The sequence below is a fragment of the Musca vetustissima genome, unplaced genomic scaffold, assembly GCF_032173495.1.
Source record: "Musca vetustissima isolate MV318-11 ecotype Yass unplaced genomic scaffold, APGP_CSIRO_Mvet_v1 utg45329, whole genome shotgun sequence".
In the NCBI taxonomy this organism is placed as follows: domain Eukaryota; kingdom Metazoa; phylum Arthropoda; class Insecta; order Diptera; family Muscidae; genus Musca; species Musca vetustissima.
In genome coordinates, this window is record NW_026874773.1 from 67,183 (window position 1) to 83,658 (window position 16,476).

At 33.9% G+C, this 16,476-nt stretch overlaps 2 protein-coding genes across 2 annotated transcripts; one reads left to right on the forward strand and one right to left on the reverse strand.

Moving 5' to 3' along the window:
- Positions 1-3,961: 3,961 nt before the first annotated feature.
- Positions 3,962-4,560, forward strand: LOC133336580 (pickpocket protein 28-like). Its single transcript, XM_061544862.1, has 2 exons — positions 3,962-4,322; positions 4,391-4,560. Exons 1-2 carry the CDS (start codon positions 3,962-3,964, stop codon positions 4,558-4,560), a joined length of 531 nt encoding a protein of 176 aa, XP_061400846.1.
- Positions 4,561-10,810: 6,250 nt separating this feature from the next.
- Positions 10,811-14,461, reverse strand: LOC133336589 (pickpocket protein 28-like). The gene is made up of 7 exons (XM_061544873.1): positions 14,262-14,461; positions 13,991-14,191; positions 13,815-13,932; positions 13,606-13,754; positions 11,806-12,010; positions 11,162-11,747; positions 10,811-11,097 (listed from the first exon to the last, which is right to left on the reverse strand). Exons 1-7 carry the CDS (start codon positions 14,459-14,461, stop codon positions 10,811-10,813), a joined length of 1,746 nt encoding a protein of 581 aa, XP_061400857.1.
- Between the last annotated feature and the right edge of the window lie 2,015 nt (positions 14,462-16,476).

Genomic DNA, 16,476 nt, shown 5'->3' on the forward strand with positions numbered 1-16,476 from the left:
AAATGTAATACCAAACTTCTTACACTCAGGTTTAATAAATGGTTAAGATCATGAATATACCGAATGAGAACTCAAAATATCAAATGAAAATCAAAATGAATCAGGTCAGAATATTCTACAAATATCTTTGCCATAATGTTTTACTACAAGTCTCAGAATAGACCAAAACCCAAAAATCGGCCTAAACGTGGAAAATCATGAAAAATATGGAAACTCTGTTTAGGGTAAAAGCCGATCTTATTCCGAGTTTGTACCATTTCTTCCACTATATGTCGTTTTCGGAGGATGGTGTAAAGGACAAACATATTCTCGGCCAAATTTTAGTATAATTCACTGAATAAGAGAAATCGGTATATTTAATATATATACCGAATATATAGAGATGTCCATTTAGTACAAAACAATTCAAAAATATGTGCAATTTTTTCATAGAAATTTCTAAGTACCGTTGAAAAAGGGTATGCAATTGTATGAAAGTAACATGAAACATAACTTTTGCTACTCAATGATACCAGATTACATTATACCCAATTCGATAGAAAATCGTGCCCAAAATACCGAACATTTTTATATGGAGACCTAATACGGTTATATCGAGGCTATACCAAAACCTGAACCGATTTATGCCTTTGTAATACATTTCAATAAAAAAATATACTTTATAGGGGTAATATTCCGAGGTGTTAGTGGAACTTTAAACACAAATTACAACAATTAACAAACATCATAAAGTTTGGTTTGAAAATGCAACCATTTGATGGGTTCTATGTCGAACAATGGTGATTTTCTGAAAGACTTTGCATTATTCCTTGAAAGCGCGAACAGCCAATTTTAGGAGGAAATTACGAAGGGATTGAAATACGAACAATCAGTCAGGCCGATATACGTACCAGTATACAGGGATGTATAGAGGATTTCCTTTTTGGGGGGCCCACTAGTGCAAAATGAATAAATATACATACATTTACTGTGGAAAAATATCAGTAAGGGGTGGTTGGTTCTTGCCCCAGTGCCCCCTCTGGCTACGTCGCTGCCAGTATATAGACCCACATTAAATTTGGGAATATGTAACTCGGGTACTCCAAATGCCTAAAATCGAACGGAAGTTTTTACAATTTTTTACCTTAAATGCCAAATTTTCGCCACTTCAATTGAAAAATCTTCAAAATATCAAAAATATATCATAGAAGATATATTCAGTTTTGAACGCCAAATAGCTTCCTACCAACGCATGAAAAAACCAGTGAGCGGAGCAGTATAGCTGACGGGGCCGACCATACGATACCCTACACAACTAGGACGGAGTTCTAACTTTATACGACGGAGTTCTAACTTTCTAAAGAAGTTCTAACTTTCAAAAGAAGTTTATTCCGAGCCTGGGAAATATTTCGTGACATTTGCACCCTCTTGCCCGATTAGAGGTCAACAGCATATCTTCCATACACTGACATATTTTCAGTACATCCCTCCTTATTACTTGTCCAGATTGACTTCAGCGTGGGTTGTATGTATCGATTCGAAAAATTGCAAAAAATTAAGTTTTCGGTCCACTTCATCCCAGAATTATTATCTGATCATAATCGAAAATTACAAGCTCTGTCCATGACCATAACTGGAAGCCCATGGAAAATTTCAAATATATACGCCATAGAATCCAAATTTTATCATTTTTCACACAAAAGTCAGGGTCAATTTGACCCGTTAAACATTAACCGATTATTATCAATAAAGGCATGTTTATTCTTTGGCCCGATCCCCTTCTCAATGTAAAATTTCACGATGTTCGGGCCATAATTGCGGCCTCTGGAGCGACCAGAAAAACCGACAAAAATTTCGTGAAGATTGGTCCATAAGTGTGGCCTGTATCGTGCTTACAAATTATAATGGACAGACGGACGGACGAACACACATGTCTAGATCGACTCACCTAGTCGAGATATGACAATCTGTATACTTAAAATTGGGTCTATGCACAAAACTATAATACTCTAACAACATATTTGTGTAGGGTATAAAAATAAAAATCCCGTTTTAACAGCGTTTTATGAACTTTAAAGTGACCTACACCATGAGGTTGACATTCAAGATTTCTAAAATGAATGGGGGTTTTCAGGACAAATAGCGGGATTTGACACCCAATTTGACTTTAAAATACCCTATTACATCCAATTTGGTTGAAAAACGTGTACAGAATCCCAAATATACCGAATAATAGGCGGAACCATTGTATTTAGGCTACCCTGAAACTGAGATGAGAACCCAAAAATACCTAATTTCAGCCAATTCGGGTGAAAACGTGTCCCAATAAAAATACCGAATATTGCGGGGTACCGTTGAACAACGTCTGTTCAAAATTTCAGAGCTCTATGTTAGTATTGCGATATCTATCGAGAATTCAACAGACGGGCATGGATAAATCGACATAAAATTTTATTTTGATCAAGAATGTATATGTACTTTATGGGGACTCCGGCGAATATTTCGATGTGTTGCAAACGAAATGACAAATTAATATACACTTCACCTTATGGTGGAGGGTATAAAAAATACTTTAATATTTATTAATTTTGGGGTAATAAATAATATTTATTTTTTTTTTATTCCACAGATTGTTTTTCTTCATATTTTTTGTTGCGGCCGCTTATAATTCTTTAAATTTTGCCCTTAACATCATTGAAAAGTGGAAAACTTCCCCGGTTATAATTATTATGAATCCCGAGGCAACATTGGTTACCAACGATCCTTTTCCAGCGGTAACAATTTGTAATATGAATCAGGTCAGCAGGAGAAAAGCGAGTAATATTCATGTGTAAGTACTGTAATAGTGGCATTTGATATCTGAAAAAGGTGTAAGTGTTTTTAATTAATATATACAATTTTATTAATTTAAGATTTTGAAAAGTTTTTTCCATTTTTTGTACAGTGTTAATTTCTGCGATAATATATTTTTTGATTTTTTTGCAGGAATTCTTCAGATTATGCAATGCTAACACAAATTTGTTTTCAAGATCTAAACTATACGGCATATGCAACAGCTCCATTTCATAAAGCAAATGATTCGCTTGTTAATTTCATGTTAAGGGTAGGTATATATGATATATTAAAATATATTATGCTTGATCTTGCTGGATATTGGCCATAATGTGTCTTGCAATAAATCCATATTCGATTGATTTATGTGGCATATGCTCATATTGATTGATATTGATCCATATATATATATATATATATTTTTAGAATAGCCAACCCTGTTCCGAACTGATTGCCATGTGTATATGGGATCAGACGCCAATCACATGCACCGATTTGTTTCGGGAAGTATTTTTGGATGAGGGTATCTGTTGTTCTTTCAATATTGCCCATCCATTTTTACTTTACAAGGGAGAGTAAGTAGACGTGGTACAAACTGTACAAAACCCTTGAAAAATAATTGCCTATTCTCTCAGATTTATTATGACTCGAGATTTCACGTCCATTGAGAGTCAATGGATTCCCATTGATTGGCATCCAGAAACTGGCTATCCAGATGATTTGCCGGTTCGCTATTATCCACGCAAAGCTGTTGGTCAGGGTGTGTCAAAAGGTTTAACACTGGTTTTGAATGGTAATATCAACGATTATTATTGTTCGTCGACAAATGGACCGGGATTTAAGGTAGGCTTTCAAAATTCAATATATAAATAAAAAGGTGTATAATAATAAGAATGTTTTATTATTAAAAAATTGATTTTTTCAGCTACAATTACACAATCCCATAGATGTGCCACAGATCAAAGAAACTGGCCTATTGGTAAATTTGGGCTATCAGTCAAGTTTTCGTATTGCCACAATTAAAGATGAGGCACAGGATACGTTGCGTACCGTGGCACCCAAAGATCGTCAGTGTTACTTTGCCAAGGAAAAGCCACTACTCTATTACCAATATTATACACGACGAAATTGTGATAGTGAATGTGATGCCATGTTTTTCCTGCGAACATGCAATTGTATTCCCTATTTTCTACCGAAAATCTTTGATAATGCCACCATTTGTTACATACAACATTTCGATTGTCAAAAGAAGGCCGAAAGGGTTTACACGGATCCCGAAACGATGAAATGTAAAAAGGAATGCTTGTCAAGTTGCCATGATCTCAGCTATATGCCAGATGTTTTTGAAACCCCTCTGGCTACAGATGATTTCGAATTGGATAATAGTTTTATGCGGAACTTCTCCAAGGAATATATTTCGGAAAATTTAGCCTTGGTTAATATTTATTTTCCACAAAATTATTATCGTAGTAGTATTAAGACTCCGTATACGGGTCTAACGGAATATTTGTGTAAGTTGAAAATTTATTTGTACAATTTGGAAAGTTTAATTTATTGTTGTTTTGTTGTTGTATTACAGCTCAAACTGGTGGCATTATGAGTTTGATGATTGGTTTCAGTGTATTTTCCCTGGTGGAATTTGCATACTTTTTCATTATTAAACCCTTGATGCAATTGTGGACCAAGATTTTCCGCAAAAATATTATTAATGTAGGTCAAGTGGAAGCCAGAAGGGAATATGCACATTAAACGAGAATGTTTGTAGTTTTTACGTATATAAATTTCTTACACGGCACCAACTCACCATGCAGGAGAATTGTCAACAGCACTAACGGATTTTAATAATTAATATTTGGCCCACACATCTATATGTTACTAATAAATATCTGTATTTATAAATAAGTAAAAAATTTCGCTAAATTCGGGCGTGTCCTCCACCATGGGAGGTGGGAGGCTGACAATATTTATATAAAAGTTATGTATTTGTAGATTGGACGCAGGAGGCTTTTTTGCCTCAGACTAAGAAAATGCCACACATGAACCCATATTAAATATTTTATGAAAATATTAGATTAGAGCCACTTGTTTTGGAAAATTCTGCTGAAAACTTCAAAATAACGAAAATGGGGTTAGTCCTATATAAGGGGGTAAAGCTAAAACATTTTTACTCACTATCAACCCAGAATATCAACTTACCTTTTCTTCAGCAGGAAAATGCGCCTAGGACCATTAAAATATCTAAAATTGAGGGGGACGTCTTATTGAGGATTATCTATGAACTAATTTCGAAAATATTCTGCAAAGAGTTTTATCACCTTCTAAAAAATTCCTTCGGGTTAAAGGACTTTTAAAATACTGACGATTTTAGCTACTTTTAAAGTACATTCTTGGTGAATCTCATGTTGCTTTTGCTGTCATGTCATTAACTATCTTATATCTGAACTATTTTTCCGGAAATTTTAAGGAAGCATGTAGGAATTTGCTGTAGTAAAAATACAATAAGCATGAATAATACACATTTTTTGCACCCAATCGAAGCATTTGCTCCACTTAAGTTAACTCATCCTCAAAAGAGGAGTAATACACGCCTCAACAGCAACTTCTGCCGACGAAAATCAATGACAACGCATTTTAGTCTTCATGAGTAGGAATAAAAAGAAGTTCATGGGTGTCTAGTCGGGGCTTTACAGGTCATCAATTCCACGTTTTGGCCGGTCAAAACGGTGTTGGTTTAAGCCATTGTGTGAGAGTCCCAATGATTCTTCTTTTCTTATAATTTGTTGGCATTATGGAGTACCACTCAAAATTGACCATTATAAATTGATCAAGCGAAATAATCACCATTTCAGCATTTTTTCAAAAGAAGCAGACGAACATTTGTTATGGAGTGCTTCCTGACTATACGTGATACGTACTTTACTTACTTAGCTGGCTTGTAACAGAACAATTGTTCCATAAGCCGAGTTTAAAAAATATTTCCAATAGCGTCGATCTCTTGCGCAGCTCTTCCAATTTGAAAGACTATGCTCCGATATATTGTCTTCTACTTGATCTTTCCATCGGATTCGTGATCTGTCCTCCCTTTTATATGCCTTTGAGCTGGGGCATCATCCATTCTCACAAAATGGCCTAGCCAAGGTAGTCGCAGCAGCTCGATCCGTCTGACTATGTCGATGAATATATGGCATAGCTCATGGTTCATTCGACGGCGATATTCAGCATCGACACAGATCGGCACATAGATCTTCCGGATAATTTCCGGAAGATTTTCTCTCAAACACTCCGAGAGCTGCCTCATCTGCACAAGTACCCATGCTTCAGATCCATACAACAGAACGGGTAGTATCAGCGTTTTGTAGAGTATGAGTTTAGTCTGGCGAGAGGTGCCTTGTTTCTAAATTGTTAACTTAGATATTTAGTAGCATCTGTTCGCCAACACTATTCTTCTTCGAATTTCAAAACTGATGTCACTTTGTATGAATGCAGGAATTGCAGGAATTCTCTGAACTGTTAGGGCTTTCAAATGCGGCTTTATAGTCGACAAATAGATGGAATGTGTGGATCTTTTCCGTGGGTCTTTTCCAGTGTGAAAATCTGGTTAATGGTGTATTTTCCAGGCTTGAAGCCGCTTTGGTATGGTCCAATAATGTTATTAACCATTGGCTTCAGTCATTCACACAGTACGCTGGATAACACTTTATATACAATGGGAAGGAGATTTATTCCTCATGATATTATAAAATTAATTTTGAATAAAACATTGACCATTTTGTGTTGCAGGTTCCAGAATGAGTGGACCGATGGTTTCCATCTTCCAACTTGAATTATCTTAGAAAACAATATTACGATGTGCATCTTTAGCATCAAATCGGACAAACCATTGCTTTTGGATTAACAAATTTTCAACATTTTGACCCATTGTGTTGGAGGTTCTAAAAGGAGTGGATCCATCGATCTCATCTTTGAGTTCGATCTAGGCTAGATACAAATATTACGATGTGCAATGTTTAGATGAAGTTAGGATATTCCGTTCATTTCATATAATAATATAATTTTAAAAATGTTGACACTAAGGTAAGTACTAAAATATTAGGTTGTGCAAAGTTTGGTTTGAATCGGATGCTCAGTTCGCATGAGATTATAAAAATCATTTTCAGCAAAATGTTGACCATTTTGTGGGGTGGGTACCAGAAGGATTATCTCAATCTTCGAACTTAATATAAGTTTGAAATGAATGTGTTCAGTTTGGATCAAATTGGACATTCCATTAGCTTAATATTCGATTTAAGAAAATTGAAAATGTTGGCCCTTTGTGGAAGTTTATCGATATTTCCCATGTATATACCCTCACTAGTCATAAGACTGAGGTTATAAGGGACCTTCATCGAAAATTTTCTGAAAGTATATTGATCACCGTCCAAGAACCCAGAATAAAAATATCAAAATATCGTAAATATGGCTGTTACAAATTCTCAGCCTCCAAACCTATTGAAAGTACTTCAAATACCTTTAATAAATACGAAAATCTATACATAATTTTTCACACAAATTTCACAACTAGCCCAATTTATGTAGTAATATTCACATTCATAAATAATTATAGTATATTTTAATATTTATTGTCAAAATAGGTTCCACAACATTCGTTAGTCTACGAGAATTATATAAATATTATGTAGTTATTTGTAGTATATGTATACATTGTTAATATTAAGTTTGGTTAATAAAAATGTAAAATAATAATGTCTCATCATATATTTTTACTAAAATCATTACAGTATTGGTATAAATATGGCAACATTGGCCTCAGTTGCAACACACCTGAATGTGAGTATCAAACCTAGTTTTTATTTCATTCACCACAATCAAACATCAATCCACATCTTCATGCGATCTTCTCAGTTGAATTTCTGAGTTTGATATTACCGGTTGCCTGCACTACTACCGCAGATAAAAATATTTTCCACACTCGTAAAGAGAAAAACACACCAAGAATATATTAGAAAAAAATCGTAAATTATTATACAAAGTCTGTATTGTGTATTAATTAAAACTAATTTATCCTATAAAGAAAACCACAAGAACAGCAACAGAAAAAACAAATTGTCGGTTGGAAAAGAAAGTACGAACTATAAAATAAAATTCTTGAATTATCAAGCAAAAATATACGAAGAGAAACAAATAGTAATAGAGAAATAAAACGGAAAATTTGTAATAAAGTGAATAGAAAATAATTGTGTTTGCGTTTTTGTGTTGAAACGTTATATTTATTTATATTTTAAATCTGATTTTAACACTTTTCATTTAGTTTATATAATTTTAAATAGCGTGAGTAGCTGCCATAGAAAAGGTAAATTGTATTATAGCGTGTGTCTAATGATTAAAATGTTATGTACTTATGTCTAAACAATATGCCACTGCATGGAGAATTTATCTCAAGCGTTTAGAACACATCAACGAAATTTTTCAATGCACAATTATATTATTAGTGAAAATTAAACTAAAGAATTATACTCCCTAAAATAATCTTTAATACTAGATTGCCGAAGGCGGTCATTTAGACCGTTTTTCAATTTCAAGTACAAAAACAATTGTGTGTATTAGGACACAGCTTTTTAAAATTTGGTAACTTTTGTACCACCTAGAACTACGTTTATTAATCATAGTAGCTGCTCCCCCCTCTTTCATTCCCGGTATTCACATGTGCTATACCTATATTGTCTAAAATCGGTCATATTGACTTGCGAAATATTAAATAATCAAACTACATTTATTATTGTATAAAATAAATTCCTTATATGATCTGATCATTACAACAGCATCGATAACCGTTTGCTACTATAGAAACACAAACGAACACACAAATCGGGAAAAAATAAATTTTATATTTCCAGTCGATTTCACTCTTAGACTTACTCTTACTCTTACTTACTTACTCTTTTTCGAAAATTTTGTTCGCACTCTTATTTTTCAAAATAGGGAAAATCGAGAACCCTCCCACCGAAAACAAATAACAATATTTTGTGTGATTGTAAATAATGTAAAAAATATTAAAAAATATGTTAAAAAATTCTTTACACAATAAAAATTCTTTCAAAATAAGGTCATTTTGACCGATTTTAGACAATATACGTATACATAAAATTCCAGTCTTTCTGGTGTTAAAAATCCCGCTTATTGCTTCGATGGCCCTCCCTAAAAAATTCTTTAAAAATCCATGTTTGTTGTAGAGATGGTTCGCCCAAAAATACTCTTTAAAAATCCACGCTTATGAGATGGTCCTCCTAAAAATATTTTTTAAAGATCAACACTTGAAGGTCTTAAAATACTCCTTAAAATATTCTTTCAAAATCCACACTTATAATTGTGATGGTGATCCACACTTATAGTTGAGATGGTCATCCTAAAAATATTCTTTAAAAATCCACGCCTATTGTTGAGATGGTCCTCCCAAAAATATTTTTTAAAAATCCGCGCCTATTGTTGAGGTGGTCATCCAAAAATTATTCTTCAAAAATCCACACTTATAGTTGAGATGGTCATCCTAAACATATTCTTTTAACATCCACACTTATAGTAGAGATGGTCATCCGAAAAATATTCTTTAAACGTCCACACTTATTGTTCAGACGGTCATCCTTAAAATATTCTTTCAAAATCCACACTTATAATTGTGATGGTGATCCACACTTATAGTTGAGATGGTCATCCTAAAAATATTCTTTAAAAATCCACGCCTATTGTTGAGATGGTCCTCCCAGAAATATTTTTTAAAAATCCGCGCCTATTGTTGAGGTGGTCATCCAAAAATTATTCTTCAAAAATCCACACTTATAGTTGAGATGGTCATCCTAAAAATATTCTTTAAAAATCCACACTTATAGTTGAGATGGTCCTCCCAGAAATATTCTTTAAAAATCCACACTTATAGTTGAGATGGTCATCCTAAAAATATATTTTAAAAATCCACACTTATAGTTGAGATGGTCATCCTAAAAATATTCTTTAAAATCCACACTTATAGTTGAGATGGTCATCCTAAAACTATTCTTTAAAAATCCACGCTTATTGTTCATATGTTCATCCTAAAAAGATTCTTTAAAAATCCACACTTAAAGTTGAGATGGTCATCCTAAAAATATTCTTTAAAAATCCACACTTATAGTTGAGATGGTCATCCTAAAACTATTCTTTAAAAATCCACGCTTATTGTTCATCCTAAAAATATTCTTTAAAAATCCACACTTATAGTTGAGATGGTCATCCTAAAAATATTCTTTAAAAATCCACACTTATAGTTGAGATGGCCCTTCCAAAAATATTCTTTAGAAATTTTAAAGAATATTTTTAGGATGACCATATCTTAGAAATATTCTTTAAAATCTACACTTGTAGTTGAGATGGTCATCCTAAAAATATTCTTTAAAATCCACACTTGTAGTTGAGATGGTCATCCTAAAAATATTCTTGGAAAATCCACACTTGTAGTTGAGATGGTCATCCTAAAAATATTCTTGGAAAATCCACGCTTATTGTCGGTATGGTCATCCTAAAAATATTCTTGGAAAATCCACGCTTATTGTCGGTATGGTCATCCTAAAAATATTCTTGGAAAATCCACGCTTATAGTTGAGATGGTCCTCCCAAAAATATTCTTTAGAAATCAACGGTTATTGTTGAGATGGTCCTCCTATAAATATTCTTTAAAAGTCCTTAAAATCCAAGCTTGTTGCTGATATGGCCTCCCAAAAATATTCTTTAAAAATCCACGCTTATAGTTGAGATGGTCCTCCCAAAAACATTAAGAAATGTTTTGTGAGATAGACCTACAAAACATATTTTTAGAAATCCATGCTTATTGGTCCTAAAGATATCCTTTAAAAATGTAGGGTTTGTCAGAATATTGCTTCCAAAAATATGTTTTGGAAATTAATGATTATTTCAAAATCACGTTTACTGCATTATTTATTTGTATATTTACTAATTCCAAATAAGTTCCTTAATATTTATCCTGGTATTGTTCCAAATCATCCCTATTCCAAATCATTATAGGATTCTGTAGAATTTTGCGACGATTAAATAGCATCTCATGATGAAATTTATCCATTGTAGACTCTTCACTATCATCCGATGAGTATTCCTCCAAATCATCGTTAATATCAATTTTCTGGGGTAAGCGGCGTAGTCTCACATCAAAAAATGATTTCAAAAAAGCGAAATAAAAAAATTCCACAATGGAGATGACACTAAAGCCAACCATGAGACTCATGACACCACCAGTTTGAGCTGAAATGTCAATAAAGCAGCTACTATAATTCTCATATTAAACACTTGGTTTCAGCCAACTCACATAAAAATTCCGTCACCCCAGTATATGGTACCTTCGTATTACCACGAAAGAAATTCTCTTGATAGTAGAATTGTACCTGAGCCAAATCTCGTTCCATAACTTCGTGCGAAACATTCAAATAGTATGGATCCAATAGAGTGTAATTTCTTTGCGATAATGGTGATACAAATAAATCGGGGAAGAATGTCACTTCTTGACATCCGGCCAAACAATGTTCCTTACACGAACGTGCTTTAGCTTTAACCAAATATCCTTCAGCCCATTCAACACATTCCATATCTTTGAGGAAGCAAATTGAGGCATTTCTATCCACCATTGCCATATAGTAGGGTATACACCGGCATACACTGAGAACAAATTCTGAATCACATTCCATTTCACAATTACGCCTCGTATAATATTTGTAATATTTCAACGGTTTCTCATCACTGAAGTAACATTGACGATCTCGTGGTTTGACACTGCGTAAACTTTGTGCAGATTCCATTATTTTAGCATTGATACGAACTCTGGTCTGATGGCCAAGGGTTATGGGTAAACCGGTGTCTTTGATGTGTGGCGAATCGATTGGATTATACAGGAGCATCTAAGGGGGAATATTTTTTGAATGTATATTTATTAGTCCCATGCAAGGTACCATTTACCTTAAAACCAGCTCCATTAGTGGAGCTGCAGTAATAATCATTAACATCAGCATTTAAGATGACAGTCAGTCCCTTTGATACACCAGATCCCAGTGCCGGGCGTGGATAGAAATTTTGTGGCAGTGGCTTTTTGTAGCCTTCTTCAATACTCCAATTTATGGGTATTGTGGTGCGACCATTCGATGATGTGTAAGCACGAATTATTCTAAAGCTGAATATACGACAGATTTAAAATCAAATAAGAGGGCAGGCTTATAGGTAGGATAATCCTTCTTAAAAATAATATTTAAAAATACACGATTAAAGGTTATAAAGCCCTGCCAAAATATTCTATAAAAATCAACGCTTAAAGGTTTTAAAGACCTCCAAAAAATATTCTTAAAATCCACGCTTAACGGTTTTAAATTCCTCCTAAAAACATTCTTTAAATATCAACGCTTATTGTTGAGAGGAACATCCTACAAATATGCTTTAAAAATCAAAGCTTATTGCTGAGAGGGACTTCCTAAAAATATGCTTTAAAACTCTACGGTTATTGTCCTCCTACAAATATTTTTTTTTAAATCCGCGCTTATTGTTGATATGGTTCTCCTAAAAACATTCTTTAACAATCCACGAGATAGTCCTCCTATAAATATTCTTTAAAAATCGAGCCTTGAAGATGTTAAAATTCTCCCAAAAATATTCCTTAAAAATCAACCCTTATTGTTGAGATATGCTTTAAAAATCAAAGCTTATTGATTTTATTGATATAGCTTATGCTTTATAACTCCACGGTTATTGTTGAGATGGTCCTCCTAAAAATCTTCTTTAAAAATCCTCGCTTGTTGTTAAGATGGTCCTCCTACAAATATTTTTTTTAAAAATCCACGCTTATTGTTGATATGGTTCTCCTGAAAACATTATTTAAGAATCCACGAGATGGTCCTCCTATAAGAAGATTTTAAAATTCTCCCAAAAGTATTCCTTAAAATCGCTTATTGTTGAGAGGGACCTCCTAAAACTATTCTTTAAAAATCCACGCTTATTGTTGAGAGGGACCTCCTAAAACTATTCTTTAAAAATCCACGCTTATTGTTGAAAGGGACCTCCTAAACCTATTCTTTAAAAATCCACGCTTATTGTTGAGAGGGACTTCCTAAAACTATTCTTTAAAAATCCACGCTTATTGTTGAGAGGGACCTCCTAAAACTATTTTTTAAAAATCCACGCTTATTGTTGAGAGGGACCTCCTAAAACTATTCTTTAAAAATCCACGGTTTTTGTTGAGAGGGACCTCCTAAAAATATTCTTCAAAAATCCACGCTTATTGTCGAGATGATCCTCCTAAAAATATTCTTTAAAAATCCACGCTTCTTGTTGAGATGGCCTCATAAAAATATTCATTAAAAATCCTGATTTATTGTTGAGATGGTTCTCCTAAAAATATTCATGAAAAATCCAAGCTTATTGTTGAGAGGGTCCACCTAAAAATAATCTTAAAAAATCCACGCTTTTTGTTGAGATGGTCCTCCTAAAAATATCCTTTAAAAATTCACGCTTTTTGTTGAGATGGTCCTCCTAAAAATATCCTTTAAAAATTCACGCTTATTGTTGAGATAGTCCTCCTAAAAATATTCTTTAAAAATCCACGCTTACTGTTGAGAATGACCTCCTAAAAATATTCTTTAAAAATCCACGCTTGTAGGTCTTAAAATACTCCCGAAAATATTCTTTACCATTTCACGTTTGGAGGTCTTAAAGTCCTTCCAAAAATTGTGTTTTATGATTGAGGATTGGTTCGGTTCTCGCTGAACTTACCCTCCTTTAAATAGAAAGAATGGATGCATTTGATTAAATACACAACACATGCCCTCATCCAAAAGGACTTCTCGAAAGAGATCGGAGCATTTAAATACAGTTGGACCAAATTTACAATATATGATCATATTTTCGCAGGTTTGGGCGTTCTGCAAAGCGTACAAAAATTATTAAAATATTATATCCCAGAAAATTTGTGAAGCTCATACCCTTGTAATAAAATTGGCAAAGGTATCTCCCTCGTAACGTGGCTTGAAATCACGAAATTTTGAATAATTATATTTTTGAAAACATAATTTCTGCAGTAGAGCATAGTCAGGAGAATCTCTATAAAGACAAAAAATTAACTCCAAAACTTCCTTTTAAACTAACACACTTAACTTACTTTGGAAACTTTCCCACCTTTCTGCGCAGGGCCTGATTCATATTACAAAATGTAACCGTGGGAAAAGGTAAATCTTGAATCGAAGTCGTTTTAGAACTCATGCTAATTATGACCGGAGTAGTTTGCCATTTGTCTAGGAAATACTTGGCCATATAAATGCCAGAGGTGAAAACAATGGTGAATGAGATTAGGTAATAACCCCTGCAAGGAATTAATTTTTAAATGTATTTTAATATATTCAAAAACCAAAAAAAAATTGATTTCTGTATACCTCTCCCACAAATTCCTATCACGATCGTAAACATATTTCAACCCATTCAATGATGTCTCCAGTAGAAATCTTTTCAAATTGACTTGAAAATATTTATGAATTGGCAATCGTTTCCCTTTTGGTTCTTCATTTGAGTGGTGTTGATGAAGAGGATACTGAATTTCTTCCATTTTCAAATTGCGACTGATTTGATTGGTCATATAACTGAAGTATTTATATGTAGTTATGTCGTAATGACTCCTTTGATTGATTTAGGTCAATTGAATTAATTCATTAACGTTTAGCGTATTTTCGTATTTAGTTGTGTTATTAAAAGGCCAAAATAGGACTGAATTGGCAATATAATGGTCTTTCGTATTTATATTTATAGATTTTTAAGAACATTGGTATATTTGTTAAAACACTTGTCCTCGATATTCAAGATATTATTAGTCATGTACATATACAGCATGATTAGATTATAAATGAAGAGTTGCAGCGTTGGTTATAAAAAAGGAACTACCTTAGATATTAGGGCCTAGGAATTTAAAGCATATCAGTAAGCGCTATAAATAAGAACGGCTTACATCCAAAAACGATAATACATAATATATTTATGACGTCAGAAGTCATTTCTGAATGCACCAAACAAAAAACAGCAAAATTATTTTTTTTTTTACCGGGAAAAAGTAATAGATTTCTTTTCCCCCAAACAATACAATTGACCTTCATAAATGGCCTTTTATTGGCAACGTGCCCAAACTCCCCAAAAAAACCGAATAAACATGTAATTTTATTTTGACCAAAAATATATACGGATTTTTGCACATAATCGTCCTCCTAGTCGTAACCCCGTACTAAATAATGTAAGCTACCGTTATATGGAAGATATGCCTGAACATATTCATGTTATCCTGTTGGCCAATTCTGGCCGTTTCTGGTCAATTGCTATCTTCAAACGGCCCAGTTGTTGACAGCAGAGATCATATAAAAGCAACTCATAATAAATAATCCACTTCCAGTCCCACCAAATCCATAGTTGAACCTTCCTTGCCGTTAGTCCTCATTCGGCCACTGTTTGAGGTGCTCCACCGCTCTTTAACCACGATCGTTTTCGCACAGGGTTATCGTATGTGATCCATTTTCATATGCAGTCACCATCCGTTTAAGAAATGTGTATATCTCATTCCGTTTGGCCATGGCTTCGTAGATGGAAATTTGATCCATCTGTTAATTGGTGTGGCACCCAAACATACAGCTTCTTTTTGAATCCAGCTTTGTGTAAATGGTTTAAAACAGTTTTATGTTAGATTTTTTGCTCCTGGGCGATGTTACGACTGCCGGTCAACTTCGATCATTTCTCCGATTTGATCGACATTTTCGACGACCGGCCTAATGGATTTCTTTTTCCCCAACCTAATATTTTTTCCGATTTTTTTACCCTTCACCACACTGTGGTACAGGGTATTATGTCTTTGTGCATATGTTTGTAACAGGTAAAAGGAATCGAGATAGACCCATAGTTCCTTTTGAGAATATGCATAGAATCACTTTCTGAGTCAATTTACGCATGTCCGTCTGTCCGTCCGTCTGTCCATGTATTTTTGTGAACAAAATACAGGTCGCATTTATGATGCGATTTGAATGAAATTTGGCACAGTTCACTTGTTTGGCCCAAGGACGAACCCTATTGAAATTGGGAAAAATCGGTTCAGATTTAGATATAGCTTCCATATATAGTTTCGTCCGATTTAATGTAAACGGTCCCTATATATCTTTCGATTTGCAAGAAATTTGGCACAGAGTAATGAATTAGGTCTAGAATGATGTCTGCCAAGTTTCGTGAAAATCGGTCAAGATTTAGATATAGCTCCCATGGTTTCGTCCGATTTCATGTAAATAGTGCCCCATAGTCCCTATATATCTTTCGATTTGCACGAAATTTGGCATAACGTACTGAATTAAGCTTCGAGTGGTGTCTGCCAAGTTTCATAAAAATCGGAACAGATTTAGATATAGCTCCCATATATAGTTTCGTCCGATTTCATGTAAATGGTGCACCAAAGTCGCTATATATTTTTCAATTTGCACGAAATTTGGTACAGCCTAATCATTTAGGTCTAGAATGATGTGTGTAAAATTTGATGAAAATCGGTCAAAGATATATATATATATATATAGCTCCCATATATAGTTTCGTCCGATTTCATGTAAATGGTGCACCAAAGTCGCTATA